Source organism: Lycium barbarum, chromosome 8, assembly GCF_019175385.1.
Source record: "Lycium barbarum isolate Lr01 chromosome 8, ASM1917538v2, whole genome shotgun sequence".
Classification (NCBI taxonomy): Eukaryota; Viridiplantae; Streptophyta; class Magnoliopsida; order Solanales; family Solanaceae; genus Lycium; species Lycium barbarum.
In genome coordinates, this window is record NC_083344.1 from 9,859,911 (window position 1) to 9,876,376 (window position 16,466).

Consider the following 16,466-nt stretch of genomic DNA (forward strand, 5'->3'; position numbering starts at 1 on the left):
CAATCCGAGAAGGTGCTGATGAAAGTGCTGATTCTGAAACAAATGAACAGATGCCAATCACAGAACTGCGTAGATCATCTAGGATCAGGAAGCCGCTTCACAGGTACTCTCCATCCCTCAACTACATTCTACTCACTGATAGAGGGGAGCCGGAATGTAATGAAGAAGCAATGCAAGTCGATGAATCGACTAAGTGGGAGCTGGCAATGAAGGATGAGATGGATTCATTATCGGCAAATCATACATGGGAATTATCCGAGTTGCCAAAGGATAAAAAGGCATTGCAAAACAAATGGGTTTATCGGATAAAGGAAGAACCCAATGGAAGCAAGCGTTATAAAGCAAGGCTGGTTGCAAAGGGATTTCAACAGAAAGAAGGCATTGACTATACGGAGATCTTCTCTCCCGTAGTCAAGATGGTGACTATCAGAACTGTTCTTGGGCTGGTAGCAAAGGAAAATCTACATCTGCAACAGATGGACGTGAAAACTGCATTTCTTCACGGTGATCTAGACGAGGAAATCTACATGCGACAGCCGGAGGGATTCAAAATTAAAGGAAAGGAGAATCTGGTGTGCAAACTTCAAAAGAGTCTGTACGGACTAAAACAGGCTCCAAGACAGTGGTATTTAAAGTTTGACAGCTTTATGAAGAAAGCTGATTTTTCAAGGTGCGAGGCAGATCACTGCTGTTACTTCAAAAAATTTGAAGACTCGTACATGATACTGCTACTCTATGTCGACGACATGCTAATCGTAGGAGCAAACCTACAGGAGATTGATCGGTTGAAAAAAGGGTTATCGAAAGAGTTTGCAATGAAGGATTTGGGAGCTGCAAAGCAAATCCTTGGGATGAGAATCGACCGAAGCAAGGAGGGCATCAAACTCTCACAAGAAGAATATGTGAGGAAAGTTATCAAAAAGTTTAACATGCATGATGCCAAGCCAGTCAGCACTCCCTTGGCTGGACACTTTCGGTTGTCAAAGGATCAGTCGCCGACAACCGAGGATGAGAAGAAGCAGATGGACAAGATACCTTATGCATCTGCAATCGGTAGTCTTATGTATGCAATGATATGTACAAGGCCAGACATTGCACATGCAGTGGGAGTTGTCAGCCGATTTATGAGCAATCCGGGAAAGCAACACTGGGAGGCTGTGAAGTGGATATTCAGATATCTGAAAGGCAGCTCGAGTTCAGCTCTGTATTTCCGAAAATCAAAAACAGGATTGCAAGGGTATGTTGATGCTGACAACGATGGTGATATTGATAGCAGAAAGAGCACATCCGGGTATGTTTACACCTTCGGAGGTACTGCAATCTCTTGGGTTTCCAAGTTGCAAAAGATAGTAGCTCTCTCTAGTTGTGAGGCTGAGTACGTTGCTGTGACGGAGGCCACAAAGGAAATGATGTGGCTACAATCTTTTCTGCGGGAATTGGATCAGGACCACGAGGGAAGTGTGTTATATTGTGATAGCCAAAGTGCCATTCATTTGGCAAAGAACCCGGTCTACCATGCTCGAACGAAGCACATACAACTCCGGTACCATTTCATTAGATCAACTTTGAAAGATGGAGCGCTAGTGCTTGAGAAGATCGCAGGGAGTCAGAATCCAGCAGACATGCTGACAAAGGCAATGACGATAGACAAACTGAAGCTATGCTCAGCTTCAGTTGGCCTGCACGAAGTATGAAACTAGGAAAGAGCTGCTGCATCGATCAAAGTGTGAAGACAAATTAAAATTAGTCTTCAAGTGGGAGATTTGTTGGGTGTGGAATTGGCCAAACAAGTCAATTCTTTTGTTCACATAGTCGTGATGTAAGCGCTTACCTCATGATAGTCGTGATGTAAGCGCTTACCTCATCGTAGGAAATTCATTCCTATAAATAGGTAGCTTATGGTTCATTTGTAAAACACACCAAAATTGAAGAAGACAACACATCCCAAAGAGAGAAAAAAAAACTAAGAGAAATACTCTTAGTGAAAGGCCTAAGTAAGAGAAGGTCTTTGAGAGAATTTTCTGTGGTAAAATTCTTGAGTGTAATTGGGATTGGGGTTGTGAGGTTGAGTGTTGTAAACACTTGTAATATTTCTTCTTTAATAAGATCCGCAGCAGCAACGTGGACGTAGCTCTCACATTGAGGGTGAACCACTATAAATTTGTGTGTGCTATTTATTCTTCGCTTACATCACGGCGTAAGTAGGTTCTGTCTAAGGAGGTTGGTATTTAAGTGGTCCAGCTGTGACCCTCCAATTTTTCCTGGGAACCTGCTTACAAAGGTCGGATTTGGGATTCAAATCCTAACAGTTCGCACCCTTTAATGCCCATGGATCTACCTTCAGTACTTCTACCTTTTTGGAACCCCATAATTCAGTAAAATGAAAAGTGCCTTAAGACCATGTTTATGTCCCAGAAAATAAGAGAGAAAAATGCTACATGCAAATTGAATGTCAAACAAAGAGAATACATTAGGTACCAACAAAAACTGTATTTACACAATTAGAGGATGTAAAAAAAATGTAAAATTTCTCAAACAGCTAAGATGAGACTCTTTCAGATACTAGCTAACATCATTCAATAAGAAATAATACGAAAGAAGAAAACAATGATGAACAAACAGGGCAAATAACACATGTATTAGTTCTCAGTACATATTAACATGGCTTTGTGAACACGGTAGAAAAATCATGGAACAAATTTGAGGTGACAGGAAACCAGATTTCATATGGCCAGCAAAATGAAAATTGATAGGCTGGAATATACAAGTCTTGACAACATTGATAGAGAAAATCAGAGGGACTGTACAAGCTAATGCTGCTGGACAAAGAAGCAGAAAATCTTTTCAACCACACATAGTTCAGAAGTCAGATTTAACCTTAATAGCCTGTTTGGCCAAGCTTATTTTTCCCCCAAAAGTACTTATTTTTTTAATAAGTACTTATTTTTAAAAAAGTGAGGTGTTTGGTCAAGCTTTTGGGAGAAAATAAGTGCTTTTAGGGAGTAGCAGAAACAGTTTTTCAGAAGCTAAAAAAAATAGCTTTTGCCCAAAAACACTTTTTTGAAAAGTACTTTTAAAAAAAATACACATAGAAGCACTATTTAAAAGCTTGGCCAAACACTAATTGCTGCTCAAAAGTACTTTTTAAATTAATTGGCCAAACACAAACTGCTTTTAGCCAAAAATACTTTTTTAAAAAGTACTTTTAAAAAAAGTACATTTTAAAATAAACTGTTTTTAGAAGCTTGGCCAAACAGGCTATTAACTCCTAAGAAAAATGGAGCCAAGAGTTGAAAGATTTCAAATCCATTAGTTTGATTACTAGTATATATAAAATTAGCCAAATTGATGGAAAAAGATTTGAAACAGGTTATCAGCAACGTGGACAGAAACTAGTTGGCATTCACTAAAAATTATACAAATAATGGACACGGCATTAAGCCATTAATAGCAAATGAGGCTTTGGATTCGGGAAAAAAAAGAAAAGAAAAGAAGACGACGGAGCACTTGGCTATTGATAAAGCTGGACATATAGAAGGTGTACAAACCATGTAAATTAGGATTTTTGATGAATTCGATGGTAGATATGTTTTGGAAACAAGAGAAATTGGATAAAGTTTTACACATCGACTATCAAATTCTCAATTTTGATAAATGATACACCTGTAGGTTTTTTCTCTGCTCATAGGAGTTTAAGGCAAGGTGACCCTTTTTTTTTTTTTTAAATTTACTTTTTATTTTAGTTATGGAGAGATTCGGTAGAATGACTAGCAAGGCAACACAGCTTGGCTGGATAAAATGCTTTCAAGTAGATACAAGAGGCCAAGGATCGATGATGATATCACATCTCTTTTATGTAGATGATACACTTATAATGTGCGAAGCAAATGAGAGCAAGTGTTGTAGCTGAAGACAGTCTTACTATTGTTTGAAGCTGTATCAGGTTTACAAGTAAATTATGCCGAGTCATATTTTCCCGGTAATAACACAAAGTCGGTAGAACTGCTGGGATGCAATGTGGAACAATTACCAACCAAAGACTTGGGAAAGCTACTAGGTCCCAATCTGGAAAAGTGTGAGAAGACTCTCTCAAATTGGAACAATATTTATCCTTAGGAGGAAGATTAATCCTAACCAATAGTGTGTTGGACGCACTTTCTATCTATATTATATCTCTATTTCCAATACCAAGGAAGACAGAAAAGAGAATGGATGAGTTAAGGAAAGATTTCTAGTGGAACGGTAATAGAGAGAAGAAAGCCTTCAACCTAGTCAAATGGGAAAAAGTGACAAGGAAGAGGGAAGGGAAACAGGAGTAAAAACATAGGATACACAACAATAGTCTCCTTACGAAGTGGCTTTGGAGGTTCTCCAATGAGGAAGAAGAAATGTGGAAGCAATTGATCGCAGAAAAATACGAAGGTTCCTAACTATACTTATGGAGTTGGAAATATATCAGAAACTTATAGGGGCAAGTTCTCAGAGCACATTCACACTAAAATTAGAGATGGTAGAAAAACCCTCTTCTGGCAAGATAGGTGGATAGGGAACACCCGATTTGAGGAGCCATTTCCCAGGATTTTCAGCTTTGCAGCAATAGAAGTGTATTAGTATCCACAAGAATGGAAATACCTTTGGAAAGAAGGAGTAATGACTGAAATGAGCCAATTTTTGCAAGTGAATGAAGGATGTAAGAAGCTGAGAGGATGCTAAGTTTCCTCAGTTCATTTCAACAAAGTGAATTTTTATTTTTTGTAACTGCATATCCTAAAAACCCCCTATGCGCTACAAATGATAAAATTCTTTATTACTTATCAAAAAATATGCCAATTACTCATATGAGGAAACTTGGTGAACTTCCACATTACTCTTGGCATGTTTTTAGATCAAGTAAACTGCAGAAATAATGTATTAAGCTTATCTTCTTGTTTTTGAAGCAAATACACTAAAAACGGCATTAAGAAAAGAAATGAAGCAGAAATTTGTCATCAGTTGCTTCGCTTTGACATAAAACGCGATATTAGTGGACTTATAACGTGTACACATAAGGAAATTCACCACTATTATTATTTTTTAAATCAGTATGGTCACAATTTTCTCATTTTAAGAGTGCAATAACATTTGATTCTAAGAAAAAGAAGACTGGTAAAAGAACTCAAATATTAAAGTTGATGTACCTCCTCAACAGGCTGCCTAGAAAGCTCAAGCAATGTTTGAATTGCCATCAGCTTCTGCAATTGCATTGGGTGTCATTTCTTTTGCAGGGATAACAAGGAAATTGTATCACAGTGATAACGTAGCCAAATAAACTGAGCAAAAGAAATATTCACTTCTTATTTTCCGAGTGAAGCTCTGGTATCATGTCAAGGACGGAAGAATTCTCCCTTATAATGCTTACCAGTATATCAGCTGTAGTTGCATCAAATGAGAAGCCCCTTCCAGTCATTTCCCGCATGAAAGTTGTCATTTCACTAATTTTGCTGCACCTGAGAAATCCTTGCACAATAACATTGTAAGTGACATTGTTTGGAAAACCGTTGTTGTCCTCCATTTTACTTAGAATATCTTTAGCTTCATCAAACAACCCTTCAAGACAAAATCCATTCATCATTGCATTGTATATTGTCACATCCGGAAGCAATCCCATTAAAGGAGGCTTCTCGAAAATAGCATGAGCTTCGTTAAGTTTACCATTTTTGCACAATCCATTAATGACAACATTATAAAATTCAATATTTGCATTTTCTATCTTTTTTCCCAACTTATTAAAGAGTGATACAGCTTCTTCAACAAGTCCATACTTAAAATAACCATTGACCAAAGTGCCATAAGTATATAAATCAGGTACGAACTCCGCAGATAGCATCTCGGCATAAATCTTTTTTGCATCGCCAATTCTTCCAACTTCAAATAAACCTTGCAAGATAGTATTGTACGTAAAGATATCAGGTTTTGTTCCCTTTTGAGAAATTTCACCAAGCAATTGCATGGCCTCATCCAGTTTCTTTTCCCTACGGTATCCATTTATTAATATGTTATAGCTAATAATGTCACGTTCAATGTTCTGGTCTTTCATGGAATCAAAAACCCTCTTCGCTCTATTCAGTTGTCCACACAAACAATATCCATCCATTATTGCATTGTAGGTGAATATATTAGGCTCTGCACCTTTTTCGACCATGTGTTTCATTAATTCCTCGGCATCTTCGACTTTTCCTTCTTTGCATAGTCCATCTATCACCATGGTGAAGGTGCGCACATCTGGATAAATATTAAGGTTCACCATCTCAGAGAACAAAGACCTAAACTTCTCCCACTGACTAAGCTTACACCAACCATCAATCAATGAACCATATGTGACTATGTCTGGAGGAATGCCTTTCATCTTCATCACGTTCAAAAGGTTGATAGCAATATCTAAGTTTCCATCTTTACAAAGGGCATCTATAACAATGCTGTAGGTATATACGTTGGGCTTAGCGTTCCCCTGTTCCATTAACCGGAGCAAAATTAATGTTTTTCAAGTATGGCCACTTTTGTTGAGCCCATTCATGACGGTTGCATACATGACTTCATTAGGCTCACAAATATTCTCTCTCACCAACTTCTTGAACAATTCAACCGCATCTTTGACCTTATTTTCAGCAAATAATCCCCTAATTAGGGTCGTAAAAGTTACAACATCAAATGGAATGTCATTCTTCAAGTGAATGGCTAACACAGAAAATGCAGAATCAGCACGATGCATCAGGCAATAACTATTAATGACGATACTCAAGATGAATCCATTAATAGGGATACCCAATTACTGCATTTCTCGAAAAAGAGAAATGACATTAGAGTAATGCTTCATAGTTAGCATAGTCTTAAATAATTTAGAGAAGTCGACAAAAGAAGGAAGACGCTACATCCTAACCATCTGATGAAAGAGAGTCGCACCTGCATCTAAACACTTGACGTTCTCAATCTTTGTATTTAACCCAAGTTTAGCATTTACTGAAATGGATTTTATTACTATAGGTTGAAGAAAAATCTCTAATTGCAATTGGTGAACAAAAATGAGAAATGGCAAAGAAAGAGATAAATGGAGTATCATTGCAAAAGTAACACAGAGAAATCATCTTCATCTTCAATTCATAAGGAATCTCTTGCAGTGATTTTTTTTTTCCAGAATTACTCCTCTTTACTGAACTGCTGGAAGAATTCTGAGTAGATGTCAAAAGTGGTGTTCGATTTTGGTGGGCCCTAATTTCCACATTCTATTCTATTGTAGTGTTTTATTGTACTCCCTCCCCCCATTTTTACTTGTCTAAAAATACATTTTTACTTATTCAATTTGAAAATATTAAGAAATAGTTTATTATTTTGTACCTGTAAAGGGTCAAATTTACCCTCCAAGTATGGTTTATAGTTTAAATTTACCCTCCATTAAAGTTTGGGATCAAATTTGCCCTTTCCATTTGGATACTTATTATATTTGCCCTTTAATGGATGAAAGTCCACATCACATCAAAAAAAATTGCCACATTGGATTGCCATATCATAAAAATTTGCAGCATATTTATTGTGTGTATTTGGTTAGGGTATAGAGATAGATAGATGTTGAGGGTAAATTTAAACTATAAACCATACTTGGAGGGTAAATTTAAATTATTATTCTCTCTGTTTCAATTTATATGGCATTATTTAATTATGTACAGAGTTTAAAAAGGAAAGAAAGACTTTTGAAATTTGTGGTACAAAACAAGCATTAATTATATGTGGTTAAATTATTTCTATATATAGAAAGATGACATTCTTTTTTGGGCAGACTGAAAAGAAAAGTGTGCCACATATTGGGACAACGGGAGTACAGGAGTTATTATGGCTACATAACTTTTAAAGTATGTTATTAATTTCAATCATTAAATCACATAGTAATAATTAGAGGTGATATAATAAAATTATTATTTTATTTATACCTACTTAGGGGTATGTCAAGTCAATACAAGATAAGTAAAAATTTACAGAGGAGTAGTCTTTCATTTCGCACGAAAATTGTCAGCTTGATTTTGTATATGTTGCCCTGTTTTGATCAAATAGTTTGGAGTAAATGTTACACCCCGGAAATTTTCCCGTTAAGCGTACAGTGAATAGGCTTACAAGGATATAGTGTATACGATGTTGTGGAGACGAGTGGTAACGTTCATTTGATTGGTATCGAGGTGTTGAACAATTGTTAAGAAGGTCCCGTAAGGATCGGAGATTAAACGAAGTGACAAAATAAGACTCAGTGAACTGGCGAATTATACGGTAGGTTATACGGACCGTAAAATGGTTTTACGGCCGTATAATGAACCGTTAAAGTGTCACAGAAAGAAGTTGAGGAAAAGTGGGTTTTACGGTAGATTATACGGACCGTATAAATTTATACGGCCCGTCAAATGAACCGTCAAGTTGACACAGAAAGGGGTGATCACTGAGTCAGTTTTACGGTCAATTATACGGACCGTATAAATTTATACGGACCGTATAATGGCATCGGGACTGGTTTGTATTTATAAAAATATGATCCAAGTTCATTTTTATTATTTCCCCTTCTCACTACACGACCCAATCTCTCTCTAGAAACTTCCAAACACTTCCAAACCAAGAATTCAAGTGAAAATCAAGATCAATAACACCCAAATTCATGAAATCAAGAGTGTGAAACTGCTCATAGTTCATCTAAGTCAAGGAATTCCAAAGAAGGTGGAATTAGGGTTTTGTCTAAGTGAAGAATTTCAACTCAAAACTTGTTCAACCATCATCCAAGGTAAGTTTCATGATCATTTCATGTTGTTTAAGGTATTGGAAGACTTAGATACTTGAAATGTAGAAGAACATAGAAAGTGGGTCATTACTGAGTGAATAGTGACATAATTGAATGATAGTGGAATTGAATCATGAAAGTTGAAGAGTTGTGATTATGAATACGTTATAATGATGTTTATATCATGAAACAAGTATTAAATGCGTGAAAACACAAAGATGAGTTATAAGGAGAAATATGGGAAAATTGGCGGAAAATGGTGGATTTTGCTAAATATACATAAATGATGATTGTTGATTGTGATATTGTGAGTAGTATTGTGAATGTTGGGAGTTGATATAGAACATGGGAAAAGTAGTATAAACAAAGGAAGTGCTGCCCAATTTTTCCTAGAATTAACGATGCGTTCTTGTAGTCAATTAACTAATGTTAATTCGAATTCTCTCATGAAGGTAACGACGTGATATCGAAGGAGAACAAGTGAGCGATAGCTTAGTTAAACAACCAAGGTATGTGAGGCTAGTCCTTTCCTTCTAATGGCATGAATCCTATAGCATGAATTCCTTTCCTCTTCATGAGTTCCCATTTTCCGGAAAGTTAAAAGCCTATATTCATAAATGTCTATATAAGATAAGAGATACGGTATGATGATGCTATAATGATAATGATGTTATTTATTGCCTACACTCACCTTATGTGCTAGTTCCTTCAAGGTGAGGCAGAATGTCAGTAATGGCTACATAATGGGATCAGGGGATCACGACCTTACGTCACCCCGATAGAGTAAAGTTGATCTTGAGCCTTATGCACGTACTATGATAAGATAAGCATATGATGATAAGCATATTACTATAAGTATTTTATGATGAGCATGACATGAGCATTTCACACCGTGCCTAGTTGGCCGGGCAGTCACCGCCAAGGCGGGCAACTATACGGATACACCATGACCTTTTGGCATGGGCAGACACCACTAGTGGGCGGCATGAGATGGTACCCCGGACACGGGAGGCCTGGACGCGGGCTAATGTTATTGATTATCACACCGTTCCGACATGGACGGGCAGCTTGCATATTATGCATATATGACATGATGATGAGTATGAGTAAGACAACATGCATTACTTCCCTTATGATTGTCATTCAGATCCAGATGTTTCATATTGATGTTCTCATTATATTATTGATGTCTTTCTTCATTGTTTATGCCTCTCATACTCAGTACAATATTCGTACTGACGTCCGTTTTCTTTGGATGCTGTGTTCATGCTCACAGGTAGACAGGGAAGTGAGCTTGGCCCAGATCCTCAGTGGCTGTTAGCTGATAGAGAGCACTCCATTGTTCGGAGGTGCTTATGGTCATTCTTTTGGTACATATGCATATTTTGGGCACGACGGAGTCTTGTTCCGTCCATATATACAGTATGTCAGTAGAGGCTCGTAGATACGCAGTGTGGGTTAGATGGTCTCACAAGATGTTATTATATATATATTATTTTGATGGCCGAGAGGCAAATGAATATAAAGCATTTATGTTTCTATACAAAATATGTCTTCTTATACTTTCATGTATAAAAATTTGCAAAAGAGCATTAAATGAGTAAGATGAGTAGTAGAGCGAGCGGTGCTCGGTAGCTAGCTCCGGGTACCCGTCGCGGCCCCTAGTTGGGTCGTGACAGAAGTGGTATCAGAGTAGTTCGTCCTAGGAAGTGTCTACGAGCCGTGTCTAGTAGAGTCTTGTTTATGATGTGTTGCGCGCCACGCTAATGAACAAGAGGCTACAGGGCATTTAGGAAAATGACCATCCTTCTTCTCATGAGATCGTGCGATAGAGCCATGCCTAAGATTACATCCTTCCTAAAAGTGTGTTATGGTTTCAGAAAAATGCCGCCAAAGGGAAAAGCTACGCCCGCCCAAAAGGGAAAGGCTACGATAAAAAGGCGGGCAAAACGAGAGCTTCCGATGAATGTAGAGGAAGGTGAATCGCAAAATGAGGCCGTGCCCGATGTAGAAGAGCAAGGAAGAGACTCAGCTCCGATTCCTCCACCGGGTGCTTCGGGTCAACAAGTATCCGAGGCCATACATTTATTGACACAATTGGTTGCCGCTTAGGCACAACGACAGAATGCGGGCCCAAGTGATCGTTCAGCTAGTACGAGAGCTCGTGATTTTATGACCTTAAATCCCCCGGAATTCTTTGGGTCGAAGCCGGATGAAGATCCGCAAAACTTCATTGATGAAATGTTGAGGACCTTAAAGATTATTCATGCCTCCGAGACCGAATCCATGGAGTTTGCCTCTTATAGACTCCGCGATGTGGCGGTGTTATGGTACAAAAATTGGATGGCATCAAGAGGAGAGAATGCACCACCTCCCGTTTGGCAAGAATTTGTGGATGCCTTTATTCGTCATTACTTTCCACCCGAGGTCCGCCGAGCTAGAGCAGACATGTTCTTGAATTTAAAGCAAGGAAGCATGAGTGCTCGAGAGTATAGTATGCAATTCAATTCTTTGGCTAGGTATGCTCCAACTATGGTGGCCGACATGGGAGACCGGGTCTATAGATTTGTGAGCGGTCTGGGGCCACACTTGTTTAGAGATTGTTTGACGGCCTCTTTGCAAGACGGGATGGATATTTCCCGGATACAGGCTCATGCTCAGAATCTTGAAGAACGACAACAGCAGCAGATGAGTGATCGTGATAATGATCGGAGACAAGGTAAGAGGGCTAGATCTATGGGAACGAGCAGTGAGTATAGAGGGGGACCGAGACAGATGCATTCTAGGCACTCAGGTCAGTCAACGACCAGTGCGCCTCCCAGATTCTCAGACAGGAGGTTTGACCGTTCTTTTCAGTCAGGACAGGGCCATAGTTCGAGGGCCCCAGATTCTTAGTTTAGGGGAGATTCTAGTCAGAGGAGACCTCCAGTACCGCGGTGCAGCCAGTGCGGCAAATTGCATTCCGGACAGTGTCGTCAGGGTTCGGATGCTTGTTATGCCTGCGGGAAAGTTGGTCATATGATGAGAGACTGTCCTTCAGCGAGAGATAGGTCTGGGACTCAGCCTACAGGTTCAGCCGCGGGTTCTTCTTCAGTACGCCCGACAGCACAGATTCCCCAGACTTCAGTAGATAGAGGTAGAGGCAGAGGGGGAGCATCTACTTCAGGTGTTGTCCAGCCCCGCGTATATGCTCTAGCTGGGCGACAGGATCTTGAGTCCTCCCCAGATGTTGTCACAGGTACATTGGCTATATTTTCCCGTGATGTATATGCTCTGATTGATCCGGGTTCTACTTTCTCATATATTACTCCGTATATTGCTGATTTTATTGGGGTGAGACCCGAGCCAATTAAACCTTTTGAAGTGTTCACTCCGGTTGGTGATCCCGTGATAACGAGACAAGTATATAAGAATTGTGTAGTTGTTATATGTGATCGTCAGACAAAAGCTGATTTAATTGAACTCGAGATGATAGATTTTGATGTAATTATGGGTATGGATTGGTTGGCATCGTGCTATGCTAATGTTTGTTGCTGGACAAAAGTAGTTCGATTCCAATTTCTGGGAGAGCCCGTACTTGAATGGAAGGGTAATACAGCTTCTCCAAAGGTTGGTTTATTTCCTACCTTAAGGCAAAGAAGATGATAGCTAAGGGTTATATTTGTCACTTAGTTCGATTCGAGTTCATGATACCGAGGCAAAGCCACTAGCTTTTCAATCAGTCCCGGTAGTGAGCGAATTCCCAAATGTATTTCCAGATGAACTATCAGGTCTTCCTCCAGAAAGGGAAATTGATTTTGCCATTGATGTATTGCCAGACACCAAGCCTATTTCTATTCCTCCTTATCGGATGTCCCCAGCAGAATTGAAAGAGCTAAAGGCACAGTTGAAAGACTTGCTTGAGAAGGGTTTCATTAGGCCCAGTTCATCACCGTGGGGAGCACCGGTCTTGTTCGTGAGAAAGAAAGACGGTTCGCTACGAATGTGTATTGATTATAGACAGTTGAACAAAGTGACGGTAAAGAACAGATATCCCCTCCCTAGAATTGACGACTTGTTCGATCAATTGCAAGGTGCTAAGTGGTTTTCCAAGATAGATCTAAGATCGGGTTATCATCAAGTGAGAATTAGAGAAGAAGATATCCCCAAAACGGCTTTCAGGACGAGGTATGGGCACTATGAGTTTCGAGTAATGTCATTTGGGTTGACGAATGCCCTGGCGGTGTTCATGTAACACCCCGTACTTTTAATGAAAGTTTTGACCATGATCCTAGACTTAGAACATCAGATAAAGAATGTGGGAATTGAAATTTTTCCGTTAAGTTGTGATATGGTGGTTTACGCCCATGAACAGTGGTCGTATTTCAATTTACGACCATGAACAGTGCCCGTAAACTGAAACCAAGAATTTCTTAACATTCTGGAATTTGACATTTTGAGGTCATATGGTTAAATACGGACCGTATTTCACTTTACGGCCCGTATTTCAAAACGTGTTTGGCATTTGGGAAAACTTCCTTGATGAAAGTTGTAGAGCATTGAAATACCTTTCCAACGGTATCATACGGGGGTCAAACGGACATCTGTGTAAAGAGTTATGGCCATTTTACTGAAGAGAGGCAGTGCAGTCCATATGGCAGAATACGGACCGTATTGCAGTTTACGGCCCGTAAACTTGAAATACGGCCAGCACAGTGCTGGACGTAAACTGCATTTTCCAAAACATTATATGTTCGTTTATATCAGTTCAAGTCATTATTTTTCATTCCCTCAAACCCTAGAACGACCTCCTACTCTCCTCCAACATCAAGAACACCAAGGTAAGTCCATTCCAATTATTCCAACTCAATTCTAACATATATCCTTGTAATCTAAACAAGAAATAATCATTCCTAATCTAGGGTTTTCAAGAAAACCCATCTCAAGATTCAAGAATCAAGATTTAGGAAATCTTCTTCAAAATCCAAGTCTTTAATTCAAGTTTTGGAACAACTAAGGTATGTAGAACTTCCATCCACATGAGGGAATCTCTATGTTCTTCCCCATGCTTCGTTTCCTTGATATCCATGAAGTTCAAATCTTAGGGCACTAAATCCAACATATTGGTAGCCCGTATTTAAGTATTTATGTACATGAATTTTGTATCTATATTCGTTGTTGTATTCCTAATCTTCCATTACGGTTATTAGGAACCCTAGCTGAATTCATAGATCATGAATTCTTCCTCATGTGTTCTCATTATGTTCATATGAAACTTAATGATTTTAGTTTGCAAGTTACAAGCGTGTTTCCAAGTCAATTACAAATATATGATTATGAACTATTGTTATTACTCATGCATCAAAAACATGTTTTGCAAGACGATGACAAGTTATCTTATGAAACTATATTTACAAGTTATGATTTATGAAAACCATGTACAAGCAAGTTATGATTTATGAAAACCATGTACAAGCAAGTTATGATTTATGAAAACCATGTACAAGCAAGTTATGATTCATGAAAACCATGTACAAGCAAGTTATGATTTATGAAAACCATGTACAAGCAAGTTATGATTCATGAAAACCATGTACAAGCAAGTTATGATTCATGAAAACCATGTACAAGCAAGTTATGATCATGAATACTATGTACAAGCAAGTTACGATTCATGATATACCATGGGCAGCAAGTGCCACTATTTTACATGTTCATGTTTTGGGAGTTGCATTAATTACCGAGGAGGGCTTCAGATAGCCTGAAACTACGTAGCCACCGTAGGATGAGGATCGCTCCACCCATGTCCCGGACGATCTCTCATAATGACTGGATCCTTTCATATTTTATTAAATCTCATGTTCCCTGGCAAGGACTGAGTGTTCTGCTGGCGGGACGCAAGCACCAGACCATGGATCGGTTATAAGTTATTGCTCTCCCTACTTATGATATTTTTACCATGTTTTATATGTATATGTATGCACTCATGTTCATGTCCAAGTTTTTCAGTTTCAGCTCTTATCATGTTTTTCCATATCCCATGTTGTTTCTTTCGGTTGCTTTACATACCAGTACATTCAATGTGCTGACGTCCCATTTTATTGCTCGGGGGCCTGCATTTCACGATGCAGGTACTGATATACAGGACGACACATCTGCTCCGTAGGACAACATTCGTATCAGCTTATTGGTGAGCCCCATCTCATTCGGGGTTTAGTCAACTTTTGTTTTATGATTAATTATGCATCTAAAGGTATGCTGGGGGCCTTGTCCCAGTAAGTATGTTTTTCAGTCAGACTCATGATAGAGGTTTCATAGACTAGACAAGTCAGTTATGTCATGTCAGACATTTGGAGTCGTATAGCCATTTTGGCTCACTCATGCTTAAACAAGTATTTTATTAAGTATTATGACTTACCATGTTTTATAAAGGCTCATTATGCATTCACGTTATATTCCGCATATGTTATGTATCATGATGATTCAGCAAGCCATGTGGTTCGCTCGGTCACATGCAGTCAAGCACCGAGTGCCGTGTTACGTCCAGGCCATGGTTCGGGGCGTGACAGTTCATGAATTTAATGAATAATTTGTTCAGACCATTCTTGGATCTCTTTGTGATAGTATTTATCGATGATATTCTGGTGTATTCTCGCACAGAATCGGAACATGCAGATCATCTAAGAATTGTTCTTGGCGTTCTTCGATCTCGGGAATTATATGCAAAGTTTTCAAAGTGCGAATTTTGGCTTAATTTTGTGGCATTCCTGGGTCATGTTATTTCAGATGATGGCATTCGAGTCGACACTCAGAAAATTAAAGCGGTGAAGACTTGGCCAAGGCCTACAACACCCACGGAAGTTCGTAGTTTCCTTGGACTGGCAGGCTACTATAGAAGATTTGTAGAGGGTTTCTCATCTATTTCAGCTCCATTGACGAAACTAACACAGAAGTCAGCTAAATTCCAGTGGAGTGATGCTTGTGAGCGTAGCTTCCAAGAGTTGAAGGATAAATTGACCTCAGCCCTAGTATTAACACTTCCAGAAGGGTCAGATGGCTATGTCGTATATTGTGATGCTTCTGGTATCGGACTAGGATGTGTATTGATGCAGCATGGGAAGGTTATTGCATATGCTTCGAGACAGTTGCGGAAACATGAAAGGAACTATCCAACTCATGAGCTTGAATTAGCTGCGGTTATTCATGCATTGAAAATGTGGAGACATTACTTGTATTTAGTGCATGTCGATATCTATACAGATCACAAGAGTCTTCAGTATATTTTCAAACAAAAGGAGTTAAATCTGCGGCAGAGGCGGTGGTTAGAATTGTTAAAAGATTATGATGTGAACATTTTATACCACCCCGGAAAGGCAAATGTAGTAACAGATGCACTTAGCCGTCGATCAATGGGTAGTTTACGTGGAGTTCCTTCAGAGAAGCAAGAAATGGCTCGTGAGCTCCACCAACTAGCTAATCTTGGAGTACGTGTAATGGATTCGGGTGATGCAGGGATTAGCATCAATGACCCCACAGTTTCATCTTTGAATATAGAAGTGAAGGAACGGTAGTATGAAGATTCCCAGTTAAGCCGCTATCGAGATCTATCTTATGAAAAGGAAAAGTCTCCATTTGAAGTTTCCATAGATGGGATTATTAGATATCGGGACAGGCTATGTGTACCGGATGTGGCAAA

General features: G+C 39.0%; 1 protein-coding gene across 1 annotated transcript; it reads right to left on the reverse strand.

The window, feature by feature from the left end:
- Positions 1 to 4,479: 4,479 nt before the first annotated feature.
- Positions 4,480 to 6,748, reverse strand: LOC132607671 (putative pentatricopeptide repeat-containing protein At1g12700, mitochondrial). Its single transcript, XM_060321759.1, has 4 exons — positions 6,602 to 6,748; positions 5,399 to 6,487; positions 5,178 to 5,231; positions 4,480 to 4,632 (listed from the first exon to the last, which is right to left on the reverse strand). Exons 1-4 carry the CDS (start codon positions 6,746 to 6,748, stop codon positions 4,480 to 4,482), a joined length of 1,443 nt encoding a protein of 480 aa, XP_060177742.1.
- Between the last annotated feature and the right edge of the window lie 9,718 nt (positions 6,749 to 16,466).

Coding starts and splice junctions, on each gene's coding strand:
- LOC132607671 (XM_060321759.1), bottom strand. CDS start 6,748: ATGCATCGTGCTGATTCTGCATTTTCTGTGTTAGCCATTCACTTGAAG. Junction 6,488..6,601: donor TTGAATTGTTCAAGAAGTTG/GTGAGAGAGAAT, acceptor TTAATGGAACAG/GGGAACGCTAAGCCCAACGT. Junction 4,633..5,177: donor CTAGGCAGCCTGTTGAGGAG/GTACATCAACTT, acceptor TTCTTTCCAAAG/GTATTTCCATTCTTGTGGAT.